The 16,910-nt window shown below is 33.6% G+C and overlaps 1 protein-coding gene across 1 annotated transcript in view; it reads right to left on the bottom strand.

Annotated features, from left to right (window-relative positions):
• LOC129217818 (dual oxidase-like) overlaps positions 1-16,910 on the bottom strand; it is a 264,773-nt gene that overhangs the window by 14,512 nt on the left and 233,351 nt on the right. The window contains exons 15-21 of the mRNA XM_054852156.1: positions 15,307-15,512; positions 11,251-11,436; positions 6,557-6,779; positions 2,695-2,967; positions 1,893-1,935; positions 1,558-1,721; positions 685-915 (exon numbers count right to left, since the gene is read on the bottom strand). Of these exons, the coding sequence (XP_054708131.1) occupies positions 685-915; positions 1,558-1,721; positions 1,893-1,935; positions 2,695-2,967; positions 6,557-6,779; positions 11,251-11,436; positions 15,307-15,512 (1,326 nt within the window). The remainder of the gene's footprint in view (positions 1-684; positions 916-1,557; positions 1,722-1,892; positions 1,936-2,694; positions 2,968-6,556; positions 6,780-11,250; positions 11,437-15,306; positions 15,513-16,910) is intronic.

Raw genomic sequence — 16,910 nt, 5'->3', positions numbered from 1 at the left:
TCACTCCCTCTATTTTATCTCTTCTCAATGCTGCTAAAAATGAAACTATCACCAATCTTGTGAAAGGATTAGACTTTATTTAAAATAGACTAAAAAATGTTTATAATTTCAATTTGATGCAACTTGGAAATTCCAAAAAAACATTCATATTACACGGAAAAATTCGTTCTTTCGAAAGGCATGCTTATTTGAAATGTACGAGTAAAATTTCACAATCAAAATTAAGAAAGAATGCCTATTCGGGTTTTAATTGATGTCTTTGGTAATTTAAGTGCTTCAAAAATGATAATAGGATAGAATCCTGGGCAAATTATATATTTTTTGATATCTTGTTCGGTACTCGGTTCGTAGGTTGGACACCAATGGCTGAGAACAGTGTGTCAACCAAGTCACATTTCAAACAATAACAACGGGATAGATGGATTAGTTTCGTCAGCTCCATATAGCCAGCAGGCAGTAGATTTGGCAAACCTATCAAAGAACATTCTCGATCAAGTCACCTTTCAAACGGTTAAAATTTCACGAAATCGGTTGATTCGACATTAGCTACGATACCATAGACATACAGAGATATATACACACGTCAAACTTATAACCATATTCCTTGCTATGTCAAGGTTCAAAAAACAATGTTATGAAATTATTGAAGAATTAAGATAACTCATGAATGAATTCAATACTTACTGGAAAAGAAAAGGGCAGTGAGCGCCACTACTTTATGGAATTGCACATGAGAGTCCAAAGGAATGTACTGATGCACAGGCAATTCTCGAAGCTTGGTAATCAGATTCCTGCACATGGTGAGCAAGAGTAAAGAGTAGCAGAAGGAAAGGGCCGCAGCAGATCCTCGTGTCACAGCAATTCCCAGACCCATCACATGGCGCAAATCTGTGTGCTCCGCGAAATACGAGTAAACTACAACGATAAAATACCATCCTTTACTGTCTGTTTATTGCAAAAACATTTATTCACTTAGGGACTTTGTTAAGTCGACAATGGGATGGTTTCCAAAATTTTAAAAGTATTTTTTTTTTTGAAAGAGCATGCTTAAAAACATAGAATCTGACTATTTTTCAAATCCTTTCTTTAAGTTTAATATTTTTAAAAAATTACTTAACTCGATGCTCTTTCATCGTTAAAAGCTTCTGCTGATGACATCATAAATGATGAAATGCCATTCAGTGTTGCCATTCCAAAATATTTAATTCGCATCTTTACTCACGTGTATTGGCAACGATATGGTTGATAGCAAGCGTAGAGCGCAACTGTATTTCGCTTCTTCATTATCATAACGTGGAAATCGGTAGAAAGATGCGCCATAGTGCATCATTTGTGATGTCATAAAGACCACGCCTTGTTTGAAAAATCGGACATTTAAAAAATTAATTTAAAAATAACTGTTGGGAAAATGAAAGTATTTTCTGAGTCCATGTTATTTTTTTGCTTATTCTATCAATTTCAGTGACAAAAAGTACTCCTTTCGACTGAAGGAAACAACCCCATTGTAAAACTGAAACTAACCTATGCGATTTAATACTATTATTGTGTTACACTTACAAACAAATCTTTCTAGGAAGAGGACGCACGTAATGACATAGAAAACGAATAAGTAAAAGATATGTTGCCTATATTCTTCCAGAAATGTTGCCAAATGGTTATATTTCTTTTTCCAGTAGCCTGGCGGATCTTCCGGCGGACGACTGATCTGAAAGCTGGTCATTCTGGGGAAAAAAAGAATTGGTTTGTTTAGGAACACGAGTATGTTTTTGCAAAATTTTTCAGTTAATAACGTTTATTTTATCATTTAAGGTTAACCTTTTCTCAAAACTAAATTGATTATCCATAGAATATGTGATAATTCTGTCAATTACTTATTCATATCAAGATCTTACCTGGCGACATTTGTAGACGTATCCAAAAAGTTTTGCTTAGCGCCTGAAATAAAAATACATGCATTTTATTATCATTATGCGCAGTTAAAGCTTGTAAAGCATGTAAACAATTGAAAAACTATTAGAAATAAAATTACTATTTTTGGGTTCATTAAGAAAGACAATTATTCATTTTTTTTTTTTTCATTTGGTTTTTTTTTGGTTTTAGCAAAAAAAAGGGTGAAGTCAAATATAATAGATCTCTGATGAATGTAAAGCAATTTACTTTTTTGTTCCTGGATTGAATGTAACAAATAGATTACGATTTGGCTAGAGCCTTGAATAAGGGTGCATTGGAGATGTAATATTTTTGTCAATGTAGGAAATTAACAATGTCTTAGTTGACTACAGTTGAACAACACTTTACAACTCTGTGGCAACTCTAATATTTTCTGCCATGTTTGGTGAAGTTCTTATGAAACTACTTTTTAACGATGATACACTTTTTAAGATTTCCAAATAAACAGACCATTAAACAATATTTAAAGCTCCGTTCAAAAGTTAAAAGAAATCCACGAAGTTAAACATTGTAAAAACCTTCGCTATAATGTAAAAATAAATGCATCAAGTCATTAAAACAAAAGAATATCATTATCATTTAAAATTTAAGAATGTGGAGAGCAAACGTAGTCTGCGATGAAAGCAACGTTTTTCTGTTTTCGCCAAGTTCGAAAGTAAACTGCCCCAAACAGCAATGTACCCTTATTCTTCTCATAAATATGCAGACTAGAAGGGTAAGCTCGGCTGAATATAATAATCCTACCTTTGCAATCTAAACCAATGGCGATGAAGTCTCCCTTGTACTCCCTCATCATCACTTTAAAGTCTTCATAGTTTAGTTCCTCTTTGTCTTGTAGCCCTGACGCTGCGAACATGCCGTGAATCAAATCCATGACTTGTATTTCGTCCATGGAGTTGGTTTTCGCTATGTCTACTAATGAGCGAAGCATTTTGGTTAGCTCTTGTTTGTCTATGACTCCATTGCCATCGTCGTCGCACATGTCAAATACGATTCGGAGTTTGTCTTCCGTTTTTCCTGTTGAATGAAAAAAAAAAAAAAAAAAAACGTTTACGCCAGATGAACGTAATATACAAGAAAACATGCCCTTTTCATGGTTATGTAATGTTTAATCAATTTAAGATAGAAATCTCGATTTCCATGTTTAGATTGTGCTTTACACATTCAGATTGTGATTTACACAATGCTACCTCAGAATCCCCCTCACCTGCCATTTTGTGGCTTACCAGGTTTATCGGGCCATGAGAATAGTTCCGCCTATTACCACCACGGCATCATGCAGACTTTAAAAGGTTAGAAAATTTATAAATGCAGAAAAACAGTGCACAATATTAACATAATACAAAACACGTACATAAACATTGCAATCAATATAGAAAGTACAATCTTCAATAAGCAATGACATAGTTTTCCAGCAACCCATCAATTAACACGATTTTTAGCTTTGCACATTCAGGTCGTGCTTTGTACATTCAGTTTGCACTCTTTAAACACAACTGCAATATTAGCAGCTGGCGTAAAAGTATTAAAACTTGCGATGACACCTACTTTTAGCCAATCTACTTCGCTTCCAATGGACGTGTTTCGTAAAAACTGCTTTGAACATATAAATAAGTTGCGGTTAGATATTTCTGCCAGTGATGAAGTTAAAATTTCAATGTAAACCTGAAGTAATAAAACCAAAAACAAACAGAAGTGACGTCATAAACTGGAGACTACATGCTGATATCTCGTTCGATTTTACACCAAAAATGAGGTAGGGTAGGGCGGGGCTAGTTGATCATAGAGGCACGTTGAGCAATCGATATATCTCGAAAACTATTCACCACACGTGTAGGCATCACATGGTGGAAAGAAAGGTTTATGGGATCATTACGCGATCTTCAATTGCAGCCCAACAAATGAGTGAAGTATACGTGCACATTATTTATTTTGTGACAAAAAAGTAAAAAAGTCATTTGCCGCAAGTTTTCGTCTGTATTAGTCCAATGATAAGTGGGGTGGTCCCCCACTGATCGTGATGAATGATAGATGGAGATCCAATGTAAAGTGGGGCTACTTGAGCCTCCAGAGGCTACTTGAACCCATGAGAAAAAAGTCTTTAAAATCCGTCCTGGTCTTATATAACTCAATGTATAGTTTAAAAACTTTATCCATGACAGGTAGCAGTACTAGGTAAAGGCTGGGGCATGAAACAAAGTTTTTTCTATTCCCACCTTTTCTGATTGAGGTTATGATTGCAAGTTGTCTAACAATTGTTTTTTTGTGTCTGCAAACTTTCATATGTAAGTTCATAGAAACATTTGATATCATCAAGGTCAAGATAGTTTTATGTTTGCATTCAATTTTTTAATAAAATAACGGTGTTTTAAGGTTATAGCTGTATAATTAACACAGTAACTAATACAAGTTAGTTAAAGTGCACTGGTTGCCTTAAAATGGGGCTGCTTGAACTCAGCATTTAAACAGCCTCAAGTCACATTTCATCACTAAATTATGTTAAGTAAGGTTTGTAATCTTTTAAAATAAAGAGGTTAGTTACTATTTATACCCGTTTTTTGCAGATCTGGGGAAAAAAAGGGTCCGAAAGTAAAAGAGTAGTACATTGAAGTAGGAAATAATGCGGATTATCAAGAGGAAAAATTGCAATTGTGTCCAGATTCAACTAATTCCGGAGAAATGTCTTAGAGAGTGGTATCAGCCCATTTTGATTTAAGTATATCAACTCTGAAAAGGATATTAAAAGATCGTTCACAAAACAAGCCTGGGCATCCTGTAGTATTTAGTAGCTCGGAAGGGCAGGTATTAAAAAATATCAGAGAAAAAAAAATTCACCCAAGCCATTAAATTTAGGGGTTTTCATTCTTTCTAATGTTTAAATAATGAGCATCTCAATTGGTTTTAGCTGTAGTTAGATTATGTTTCTATTTATGAAATTATGTTTGCCTAAAATAAGTTTCTATGTATACATTGATTTTATATTAATTTATATAAATAATTTGTAATTTATATAAATAGCTTTCTCGCTAAAATGTACGTTTTGAGTTTATTTTTCAAAATCATTGGTCCTTCTTGATACCACCACTTGTTTTACAGCATTTTCTAACGGATTTGCTGAGTGGGTCCAAGTAGCCCCAGCGCGGGGCTACCTGAACCCAATTTTTAAAAATAGAAAAAATATATATAAAGAGTAAAAATTGTTGTTTAAAAAAAGGCTTTAGGTGGTAGCAGAACGTCTGAAAAGTGGTAATAACAACGTTATCAGTTCACATTACAGGTTTAACAAAGCCTTCAGTGTAAAACTCGCAAAAAGTATGAAATTTCGGGTCCAAGTAGCCCCACTTTACGGTATCTGTTTTCTGTCAGGCAAGTTTTATTCTTTCATAAATTTACTGTACTTTTGTTATGCATAGAGTTTCTGGGTATAATTCGTTCCATTTTTTCGTAATCTCACTTTTATTTTAAGATTTTGGTTTGGGGCTAGTTAAGCAAGTATTGCTCAACTGACCACCGCGACTTAAAACAAATATGTTTTTTGCTTTTGTTAGGATATAAAAAGAAAACTACACTACGTTCTTAAACTACTGATGACTTGAATAATGCCGCAAGGGCCGTCAATGCTGAGGGGAAAAGTGTGAATGCCGCAGCAAAATAATTGGTATTAAACGGACGACTTTGACGAGATTTTTGAAGAAATTAAAAGTGGTGATTCATTCATGGGTTATGAAAAACGGAGGCAAGTTTTTTTCTTTCCAACAAGAGGACGCTATACAAAAAATACTTGCTCTAAATGTTATCAATCTATTATGGATATTCCCCAAAATACGTTCGCTCCTTGCCTACGAGTATGCTGATAAATTTAGCATTAAAATTCCATCCGCCTGGACTCCAAATTAGATAGCCGGAAAAGATTGGCTTACCAAGTTTTTAAAACGAAATCCGGAACTACCCATCCGAAAACCAGAACCATTTCAGTCAATTCGGAAAAAAATACTTTAATTTTTGTTAATTTGTCACTAAAAGACAATAAATAAAGAGTTGATTGTCAAACAGAGATTATATTTCATCTCTAGTTATCATTTATCTTATGGTTTGGCTAGACTTTATAAGTGCTCACCTTGCCCCATAACCTTACTCAACTTACCCCATCTATGGGGTACGTTGAGCAAGTTTGACTTTTTGCATTCCGACAGCTGTAGTTCTTAAACGTGTGCTATTAGCAACAAGTTACTACGGACACTTTTGAAAAGAGATACATTACTAATCCATCAGGTTGCACAACAATCGATTGAGATTTACCGTTGAGGAGCTATATCTGCTCAACTGAAAAATTACTCAACTAGCTCCGCCCAACCCTACCAGATCTTGTTTCAGCCCAGCGATATTGGTGATGTTTGGCTAGTTCCCCATTACTTCCAATTCGTGCACATGAGCTCACGAGCTTTTTTAGTAACTTTAGCTTATGGATCATATTCGTATTGTATTTTATGAAAGCTTAGTTGTAATTGTCCCATTCTCTAACAAAATCATTAGCCCACAGATAAAGAAATATTTACATTCTGTATAAAATTTGCTTTGAAAAATTTAACTGGGGACTGAAACCAACCTCTGGAAAACAAGACAACTGTATCCAAAAACTCTTGAAAGCTTATTCGTCCATCTTTGTCTTTGTCAACGCAGTTGAACATTTGCTTGACGAATAGAGATTCCGGTCTCATTCCCAATGCTTCGGCAAATTCTTTCTTCGACAGTGATGTCCTCATTACCATAATGACGTCACTGCTTACGTCTTCAAGTCGTCGCTTTTCACCTGGTCGTAATCCAAACGTCTTAAGAAAAAAAGAAAGCATTGGGATTACTTTCATATAAGTCAATGAAACAAGGTACATAAAAAATCAATTTTGAAGCGTTGTATTGATTTATTGTTTGCAAACCAATTGAGAAAATAGGTTATTTTCGACTTTTTTTTTATTATGTATTATATTAATAATCTAAAAATGATTACACATATATTACTACTCACTTTTCTACATAAGAAAATTAATAAATGTTTTTAAATAAATTAAAATCCAACTTAGTATGCCACTTTGTTTCCAGTAAAAGATAGAGGAAAAGTGCCGAATACGCCGTAGTTCACTAATATGTGACACCTCCATTCTAACTAAAGGAAGGGATAAGCTCCACCGAAAAAATATTGCTTAAAAAAATCTTTAGGGTGCACGAGGTCGACAAAGAAGGTCCAGAAACCTGTTGTCGGTTGCAGTGGGTGCATAGATTGAGTTCTCAAAAATTTCTTTGCTTTTGGTTTCAAGTGCGTCATTGAAATACATTATTTTTTTAAATCAAAACTGAATGAATGTTACATTATGTTTTTAAGTACAGGTTGTTTATAAAGTCTTGCACTAACAAAGAAAAATATACTTAAGACATTATTGTTTTTTTTTTTTTTTAAATTCTGATCCTTATCTCATCAAGTCCATCCTCCCCACCCCCAATTTCATACAATATTAGATAAAGTGTATGTATCTGACGTTAGCATTCAAAACTGAAAGTCTCTGAAAGATAAAACTCTGTGCATGCCAATGGGTTTTTGTCACTGACAAAGTGTTTGCACTCTATTCTCCAATATTGACACATTGCTATTGACGCCGTGAGAAGGTAAAGCGCAATATCAGCACAAATGAGTTTTTGAGATATTTGAAAAAAAAAAATGCGCAGAAGCTTGCTTATTTGGTTTCCGCTGAAAATTAAACACGAAAAAAAGCGTCAAATTCCAACATTTCTCTATTGGTAGTATGGAATCAAAAATTAGGGAAACTTTGGAATTCGACGCTTTTTTCGGGTTTCTTTTTCCCAGAGAAAATCAAATAAGCAAGCTTGTACAATAAAGCTGAAGCACAATAGGTGACGAAAATGTAAAAAATGTAAAGGAAAAAAATAGCAATACTGAGTCTTATCTTCCCATGGCAGAACAATGAATGCAATGTCATGGTTTACTACAGATATGCCAATATCTGGTGCTAGGGTGTAGTAAAGGGGATTTTGAGAGTCAACTCCCCAAATTCCTTAATTTTAATACTTATTCCCCAAGCAATACCGACAGCCTATACCCTAAAAGTGCAATTACAACCAACATTCACTCTACAGAAGGTAAATAAAAATAATTAGTATGTTTTAATCTGAAGTATTTTTTTTTTAATGATTTTTCTTTATCTGTGCAAGAATTTATATAACCACCCTATATTCTTGTATGCTACTATATTTTTTTTAATATAATTATTCAGTTAAGTTTAAATTTGACTGTTAGTTTTGTGAAGCGTTATTATTTTTGTTTATGACACACGGTTTATTCCAAACATACGATACCACAACTTACCTAATATGCGACAGTATCTCATATTAGGCAACCATGCTTCATATGATTAAATCTTATCCTTTTTGAAAACACTAGCGGCATCCACACGGCTCTGCTCGTGCAACAAAAAAAGTTAAATAAAAAGCTCTTACAGTAAATGTAAATTTCCCTTTCCACTCCGAAGTTACGCAAGAAAGAAAAAAATGAAAGGTGTACCCATGATAACACAAAACAAAACGTTAACAACGTGAATGGGGAAGACAGTTTCGAACATCAGGTTAAGACGATTGCAACTCTTTTTTCAAATTGACATAGAAAGTTGGATCTTCGACCATAGGCCGAGTTAGATCTGGAGTAAAAATAATGCGTTCTTTCCAATGGTGTCAAAAGGAAAACTCTGGGACAATTTAGGTTCACTTTTATTCGTAGTTTTAATGAAGAAAATAATGCCTGAAATCAAGCGAAGACTTGAAAAATTTGAGTTAAAAACGCGAACAACTCCCGTCGTAATTTAGTTAGAGAATTAGAACAAACTGCATAGAACGCAGAAAAATTGCTCCTTCTATATGACATTTATATGTGTAAGTATTTTTTACCTTCATATTCAGGAATTTATTTGGAAACTTAGCCTACATTGAACTAAAAGAAGAACTATTAATCGAACTTTTTTCGAACTGGTCTGCAAACCTTTCCGGTGCTAAAAGAAAGATACTGTGAAAATTTCAGCGAAATTGGCCAGATAATTTTAGAGTTTTGCGCGTTTAAACAAACAGATGCTCTTTTAAGACTTCATTTTATACTATGTAGAGATTAAAAAATTTAATTCACTGAAAGTTGCATTGTTAGAACCTTTAGACACCAAACTCATACCTCGATTGGACAAACCATTTCTTTATCCAACACAGCGAGGAAAACATTACTTGATGGTATTTCTCAATTTCTGACATCATGTCCTTATAGACAACAATAGGAAAGTTTTCGATTTTTCAATTTTATTTTTATATGATAGAGTAACATGTATGAACATCATAGGGAAAAATTTTTTTGCGATACGATAAATAGTTTTTTTTTAAATTAATTTTTAAAGTTCAAGCGATTGTGACGTCAAATGGCCCAGGAAGTGACGTCATGCGCTCTTCCGTCGCGGGAGAAGTCGAAGGACGTGCAGTTGACTTTGAAGAAGAAACGTAAGGCTTACCTCCCAGCATTTAACTCCTCGCGTTTCTGGAACATTAAACCTCTCATCCTCTCGGAAATATTCGAATACCATCATTGATGTTACTTGAGGAAGATTATTAGATTGTGGTTTAACGAATCCGGCCTCCATTGTGTGTTCAAAAGGATAATTGAATTTCTAAAAAATAAAAATATCAGCGCGCTCAAAATGTCCGTAGCGAAAATAAGGGATCTTCTGCGGAAGACTGACCATTAGTGCCCTGTGACGTAAGCTCGTAACGTTTCAGAAGAGCGCACTTTTGCGCGTGGATTTTTAAAAATTCATTAAAAATCAATCACGGTGTTTTAAATTCGGCGATGGTGAATTTTTTAGTTTTACGGGTCAATTAACAATATCCAATAGTCAAAATATGAACATTTAATAGGTTGCAACTTCCCTATTGTGTTAGGCAAAGAAGAAAATTGTTACAGAGACGAAAACGCTTTTCGGGAGAATGCTAAATTCATCAAAGAGGAAACTTAGAGAAGACTCTTTTTGCCTTTAGTGACCCAGATTGCCAGTCTTTCCATAGTGACAATTTCGATATTGACTATGAAGATGAAGACACTGAATGTCCTTCTGTGCATGTTGCGACAAAAAAGGGATGCAATATATTCCGTGTTGTCCTTAGGATCATGAAGAATTCTGGGTGTAAAACCACAATTTTTGTGTCTCAACTGTGAAATTGTAATGTAAATGAAAAACTGTACAAAAAATAAGAGATCTGTGTAGTATAACCTTGTTTAAACGCTTGAAGCAAAAGCTTTAAAAATAATCATTGGAATTTACGCATTTAACAGACTTTGGAGCTCTTTTATTACTACTATCCATATTAGGACACTTTTCCCTAGATTTTTCAGATTTTTTCACGCTTTAATTTTTTGATATAACTTTGTGTTCTGCGAATATGATAGATTCCAAATCATTTAGACATCCATGCGTCGTGTATTAGATGTAAAAAGAAAAAAAAAAGTGAGTGCACAGATTAAAGAATGTATCTAATGAGGCCTTAAAACGAGTGCATCCAATTATTAAATTTATAACTTAAGTATCTTTGCTGATTTTTTTTGGAGTAGCAAAATTTTTACTTACGCATATATTTTTTCAATTCTTACGTTTTTAGTATATATATATATACACACTATCTATATACGAAGTTAAGTTTCAGGCTTCAAGAATTCCTACCATTACTCAGTACAGCAAAGCAAAATACTTGCAATTACTTCGAAGTTTAGAATAAAACGTGCTTTTCAATTGAAAATAAATTTTGTGTAGTGAAAATAGTCAAGTCCTGAAAACCTGATTTCCAATCCACTGAAGCTTAAACGATTTCATTTGTTAAAATAGAGATCATGAGAGTCTATTTCGGTCGCGATAAAGATTATTGGAGCTGTGCCCATCTAAAAAGTTCTCCTCTTTCAACCCAAATATAAATTATCTCGTCCAAGGTCAAGCATCAAGTTGCCTCATCCATGCTATATTTAACCATTTGAAAGGATATTTAATTGAACAAGAACTCAAAGTTACACATATGCAAGAAGAAATTAAAATTTTCGCAACTATTGCCATTTCAACCTCGTGTTGGCAGTTAAAAACAGAGTTCGAATTCAGGTTAGTATGAGAACAGTTTCAATAATTAAGAAATATTCAATTATCATACAATCTTTAATAAATAATGCGAAGTATTAAGTGGGATCATGTTTCCAATTGCTTCAGAAGCGTTTCATACCAGAGCGTAGGCCTCACGGAAGAAATGCTCGAGTCGTTTTTGTCGCTTCTCCTTCGTTTCTGCGTTGGCTAACATGACGTCACGGTAAGTAGGCAGAATGTCCAAATTTTTCTTGTGGCTCGTGAGAAATGATTCAAACTTGCTCAAGAATTTTTTGCGGGATGGTTCGCTGCTGAACTGCAGAACCTGCGGAAAAACGAGATTTGTATTGTCACACAAGATAGAACACGCACTCACAAAAAGGTAATACAGTAGGGAAGTGATAAGCTGGGCCATGACCTTGACGAGGTTTACCTCTTTTTGGGCTAATAGGGAAGGATAATTGGTGAATAGTTGAGTTGGGTTGCATTGGAAATAGCTTTGCAAAAGTATCCCAACTCAAATCCCGCGCCAATATTCCTTTTTTACTGAACTGTGTTAAAAGAAGTAAACATTGTCAAGGTTAAAGCGCCACTTATGAGAGTCACACAATACAGCCTTTTAACTGGTTTACAGGTAAATAAATATCAGAGAAAATGTAAAACAACTAGAAAGTATATTTTATTGATATTAAAATCCATCACACACAATGTTTGAAATAAAACCAAGATAAAATAAACTTTCCATAGCTTAAGTTTTTTAAAGCATTTAAAAAGTTTTTTTATCTTATATTTCCAAGGGAAAGGTAGATGACACTGTAAGAAGAATAGAAGAGTAACAGAAATTGAAAAGTTGAAATTGCATTTCAAAAGAACATTTTTTTCCCCTTCATACTACTGTAAGAACACAGTAGCAATGGAGCTTTGAGAGCAATGTGTGACCTGCATTTTCTGATAGAAGGAAAATATCATTTTTTTTTAAATCACTTAAAGGACTTGAAAACAAAAGAGAACATCACTTACGGGATACACACCTAGTTATGAGCGGAAAAAATTGTGAAACGTAATTATTACTGACATAAGATCAACTACTATCATACAAGGTGGCCAATTAAAAGAAATAGTCCAAAATCTTAAAATAGTTCAAAGGTTTTCAAAAGCTGTAGTGCCTTGATGGTGATGAGTATATTTCGTGGATAATGCCAGTATTATAATTTCCCCTTTTGCTTTAAAATATAATAGTAATGGTTATATGCTTTTATCAGTTATTTTTTATTTAAATAATACATAAATTATCTTTTAAAGAAAAAGTAACTTGGGAGAAATTTAGTGCTGGAGCTTTTATTGTAATTTGTAGCAGTAAATTTTGCTAGAACTAACGCGATTCAAATAAACCGCATTCACTGTATTAAAGCTTACAAAACAAGGATAGATTTGTGCAAAACGCTCTTTTTACATTCTACACTTGGCACGTATATCGTGACGATACGTGGAGGCAACTTTTTATAATTTCTGAAAGTGTGGCAGGTAGAGGTTAAGAGTATAACTTGATGTTAAAGTTCAAAGCTGCTGGATAATAAAAGAAAGCAAAATCCACCTGGGTCTGATAACGAAGCTATGATTAATGATCAATGAAACTATTCACATCGAAGCTTTAAACCAGTGGTTCTCAACTTTTTCACTACCGAGAACCACGTTAACTCCTTCAATCGGAACTATGAAATAGTTTACCAAAATGCTGATATTTGGTACACAGTATACTATGGTAAAGGGTATCTTATAGACAAAATTTTGAGTTTGTAGGAGAAAAATTAAAAGAGTTATGGCACGTCCAATATTCCGGACTTATATTTTTGAAATCAATATTTCATACACAAAAATAATAAAATACCGAACAAACTTCATTATAAAATGATCTACAAACAATTATAAAACATAATATAAGCTTTTGAAACGATTAATTAAAGACTATATATTTTTTTAAAAATCAGGAAAAAAACCTCGCTTTTCAGATGAAAATCCATGGTTGGAAAAATGAGCCACTCTCTATCTCTCAATCCTTATATGTCAGTGTTGTCAATCTCAAAACGAAAAATTATTTCACAGATTATAATAAGTAGAATGTAAAGAGTCAACTACAAAAAAATCAACTAATTAAATCAATTATTAAATGATTAGCAGCTGTTTAAAGTGTATGTCCGGTATACCGGACACCAGGTCTGAAGGGGTTAAATCCTTCTGAATCCTGAGCGGCCCGCTTTCGATCAAAATAACATTTTGACAACAATTATATCAGATGAAATGAGATGTATCCAAAAGTATTCTCTGATAAATTTAATTACAACTAAAAAATGACATAGATTAATTTTCAGTAGTTGTTCGCGGACACATGAAAATAGCTCACAGACCTCTAGTGGTCAGTAGACCACTGTTTAAGAATCATCGCTCAAACCAGTGGCGTAACTAAAAAGGTGTGAAGGAATTAGTCCATCTTGGTGGCATTCTTTTTTTTGGATAGGTGTCTTATGGTCCGTTTTGATGTGTGTGTGTGTGTGTGTGTGTGTGTGTGTGTGTGTGTGTGTGTATCTGTGTGTGTATGTGAATAAGAAAATAAACTCAAGCTATCATAAGAGTTACGATCATAAACTTGCCCTGACAGAGGACAAGAAACAAAAGCTATACAAACAAATAAAACTGAACAATTGATATAGATTTGATACATCATGTACAAAATCAGTTAGGACATCGAATATGCAGTAATCATGAAGATTTTCAGGATTTCAATCAGTCCGGAAAAGGTGATATAGTAAAAATGTTTCCTAAAAAAACCGAGTTGAAGGCAAATGTCATCTCTTTGAAGATGAGAGAAAGAAAAAAAAAAAAAAAAAAAACTTGTTGGTGTTCTCGGCTGAGAGTTCGTTGGCACTTTCAGCTTTAATGAGATGACATCTGCCTCCAGCTTGGTTGTTATCTATTCCAGACTGATGAGTCCATAACAAGGAAAAAACTGCAGTCTCCGGATGGCATGACCGGGCAGTCGGTATATTGCATGATGTATTTCTGCGTTAAATCTGGGCCAAGGGCGTTAACTTCCAGCTTAAATATAAGTCTTATTTCAGCTCTTTTCAGATGGTTGGAGGTACTGCACATTTTTTTTTTATTAATTTGTAGTGTAGCGCACTACTTTAAAAAAAATAGAGTAGCAAATAGTTTGATACAAAAAAAAAAATAGTATTTGGTAGCGATTTCTGGAGACTACTTTTTAATTAAGTTAAAAAAATAAATACAATAAGAACATTTTATCAGTAGCGTAAGAAAGGGGATGACGTCCAGTTCCAGACCCCTAGCTTGAAGTTCTAATTATTTAGATCCTACAAAATATAAGTTCCTATAAAATTAATTCCAATATAGAAAATTAGTGAGATAGTTTTTCTCCTCTGTTTAAAAGATGTTTTCCTCATCTAGTCAATTTCACGTATATGCATGCGGATGTAAAATTTAAATCTAATTATGACTGCTTCTATTTATACTTTTCAAATAACCTAATTGTAAAAATATGAATCTTAATCTTTTCTTGCAGCGAATATTCGTAAAAATGACTTAAAAAGAAAAAGTAAGAAAGAAGTGTTAGTTCTAAGTAATAATACATGTTTCAATGAGCTAATTTATTACTCTGAGAAACTTTTCGAATTTTTTCGTTCAATCCTCAAACGATGTGTATATATACATGACGAGTGACCGAAGCAACGGTTCGGTTCAACTCGTCTGCGCTAATTCTATATTAGCTACTCTTGGTTTGGCACTCTTGGCTTCCTTAAGAGGTTTTCCATCTCCAGCTCAGTCACTTTCCTATGCCGGGCTGATGAGTGCTAATAAGCACGAAACTGCAGTCATCGGCTGGAAATAACTGAGTTGGCGGTGTTTTTCATGTATTTCTGCTTTAGCCCTGGCTATTGGGTGGTAATTTACTGAAGATGTGTATGTATGTTTTTTATTTATTATTATTTTTTAAAGTAGCGAAGTAGCGACTACATTTCAAAAGTAGTTTGTAGTCGCTACATTTGAAAAAAAGTAGTTGTATTAGTAGTTTACTACATTTGTAATAAAGTAGTTGTAGTTGTAGTTCGCTACAAAAAAAAAAAAAAAAAAAAATGCAGTTTTTCCTACCACTGCTTCAGACGAAATCAAAAGCACTTACCAAATCATGATCTCTTGGGGATCTCACGAGGACCATAGGCTTCCTGTTGAGGTCTTCAGTGACTTCGACTACCACGCTGGTCTGAGAGGAGAAATCAACCCTTCGTAATACTTCCCCTTTCCTATTCAGTGTGGATATTGAGTCATCTGGACCAATTTTGACCTTCACACAGCGCTTGTGATTGTTATGCAGCCATTCTTTTACATCTGAGGGCAGAGAAAAAGAAATAAATTTCATTTTGGTATCAAACAGAAAATAAAAATACTTTGTAAGAATGATAAAAACAACGTATAATTAACAAAGTATAGTTACAGATTACTGCAGTAATCTTTAAGTTTTGTGCAATTCTACGTTGTTATTTCTTATTGTTACTTTTCATGCATAAAGGTATTTCTTTGTAATAATCTGTAATTTTTGTGCAATTATGCGTGGTTATTTCTTATTTTTACTTTTCCTGAACAAAGGTATCTATTTTGCAGTAATCCGTAATTTTTGTGCATTTATGCATTGTTTTCTTCTTATTTTTATTTTTCATGCGCAAAGGTATTTATTTGCAAAAATCTGTAATTTTTTCTGCAATTATACATTGCTATTTCTTATTTTTACGTTTCATGCACAAAGGTATTTGCAGTAATCTGCAATTTTTGTGCAAGTATGCATGGTTATTTCTTATTTTTCTTTTTCCTGAACAAAGGTATTTATTTGCAGTAATCCGAAATTTTTCAGCAATTATACATTGCTATTTCTTATTTTTACTTTTCATGCACGTATTTGCAGTTATCTGTAATTTTTGTGCAATTAAACGCTGTTTTTTCTTATTTTTACTTTTCATGTGCAAAGGTATTTATTCTCAGTAATTAATTTTTGTGCTATTATGCGTTTTTATTTCTTATTTTTACTTTTCATACACAAACGTATTTATTCAACTTTTGAAATCCTGTTGTCTACAAAATTTGCAATGAGACTACTCACAGATGTCTGCTACGAGTGAAACTTACATTGCACCGGCTTCTTTAAAATAGGATTTTCAAATAAATTGAAAATAATAATCCATAATGGTAAATGATACTTTTTCCTTAGAAATGGCGTTCTTACACGCTCCAAAAATAAAATTTTTAGACTTCAATTCAGAAAAAGTTTTAAAATAACAGCGTTCAAAATGCGTTTCTTTAAGATATAAAGATTTTAATACAGCTTTTAGTTCCCCTTCCATCATGCATATTTCAAGCAATATCGAATGCCTTCAATTAAAACTGTATTTTATAAGTAGGTATCAACCTGATTTAGGGGTTATGGGGAGTAATATCGTGTAAAATGTTTTGTATTCATACCAAACATTTAATATTTTCATCCAAAACTAAATTTAAAATTTTCGCAATTGGTATGAGTGTCGCTAATATCAAGTTGTTTTAATTCACGGCAATGCCACCCCGAACGCCAATTTTTGGAAAGGCGGAAATGTTCAACTTTCCGAATGATAAAATACGCATGTGCACACATAAGCACATCTAATGAAAAGGGACATTCAGGCATTAAAAATAGCAATATTGCAATTATGTCCCCTAATTTGCCGAATCGTCGAACAAAATTTGTCAAGTAGGGAA

Source organism: Uloborus diversus, chromosome 2, assembly GCF_026930045.1.
Source record: "Uloborus diversus isolate 005 chromosome 2, Udiv.v.3.1, whole genome shotgun sequence".
NCBI classification, from domain to species: domain Eukaryota; kingdom Metazoa; phylum Arthropoda; class Arachnida; order Araneae; family Uloboridae; genus Uloborus; species Uloborus diversus.
Note: the sequence above shows the minus strand (reverse complement) of the source record. Positions and strands in the feature narration are given on the sequence as shown.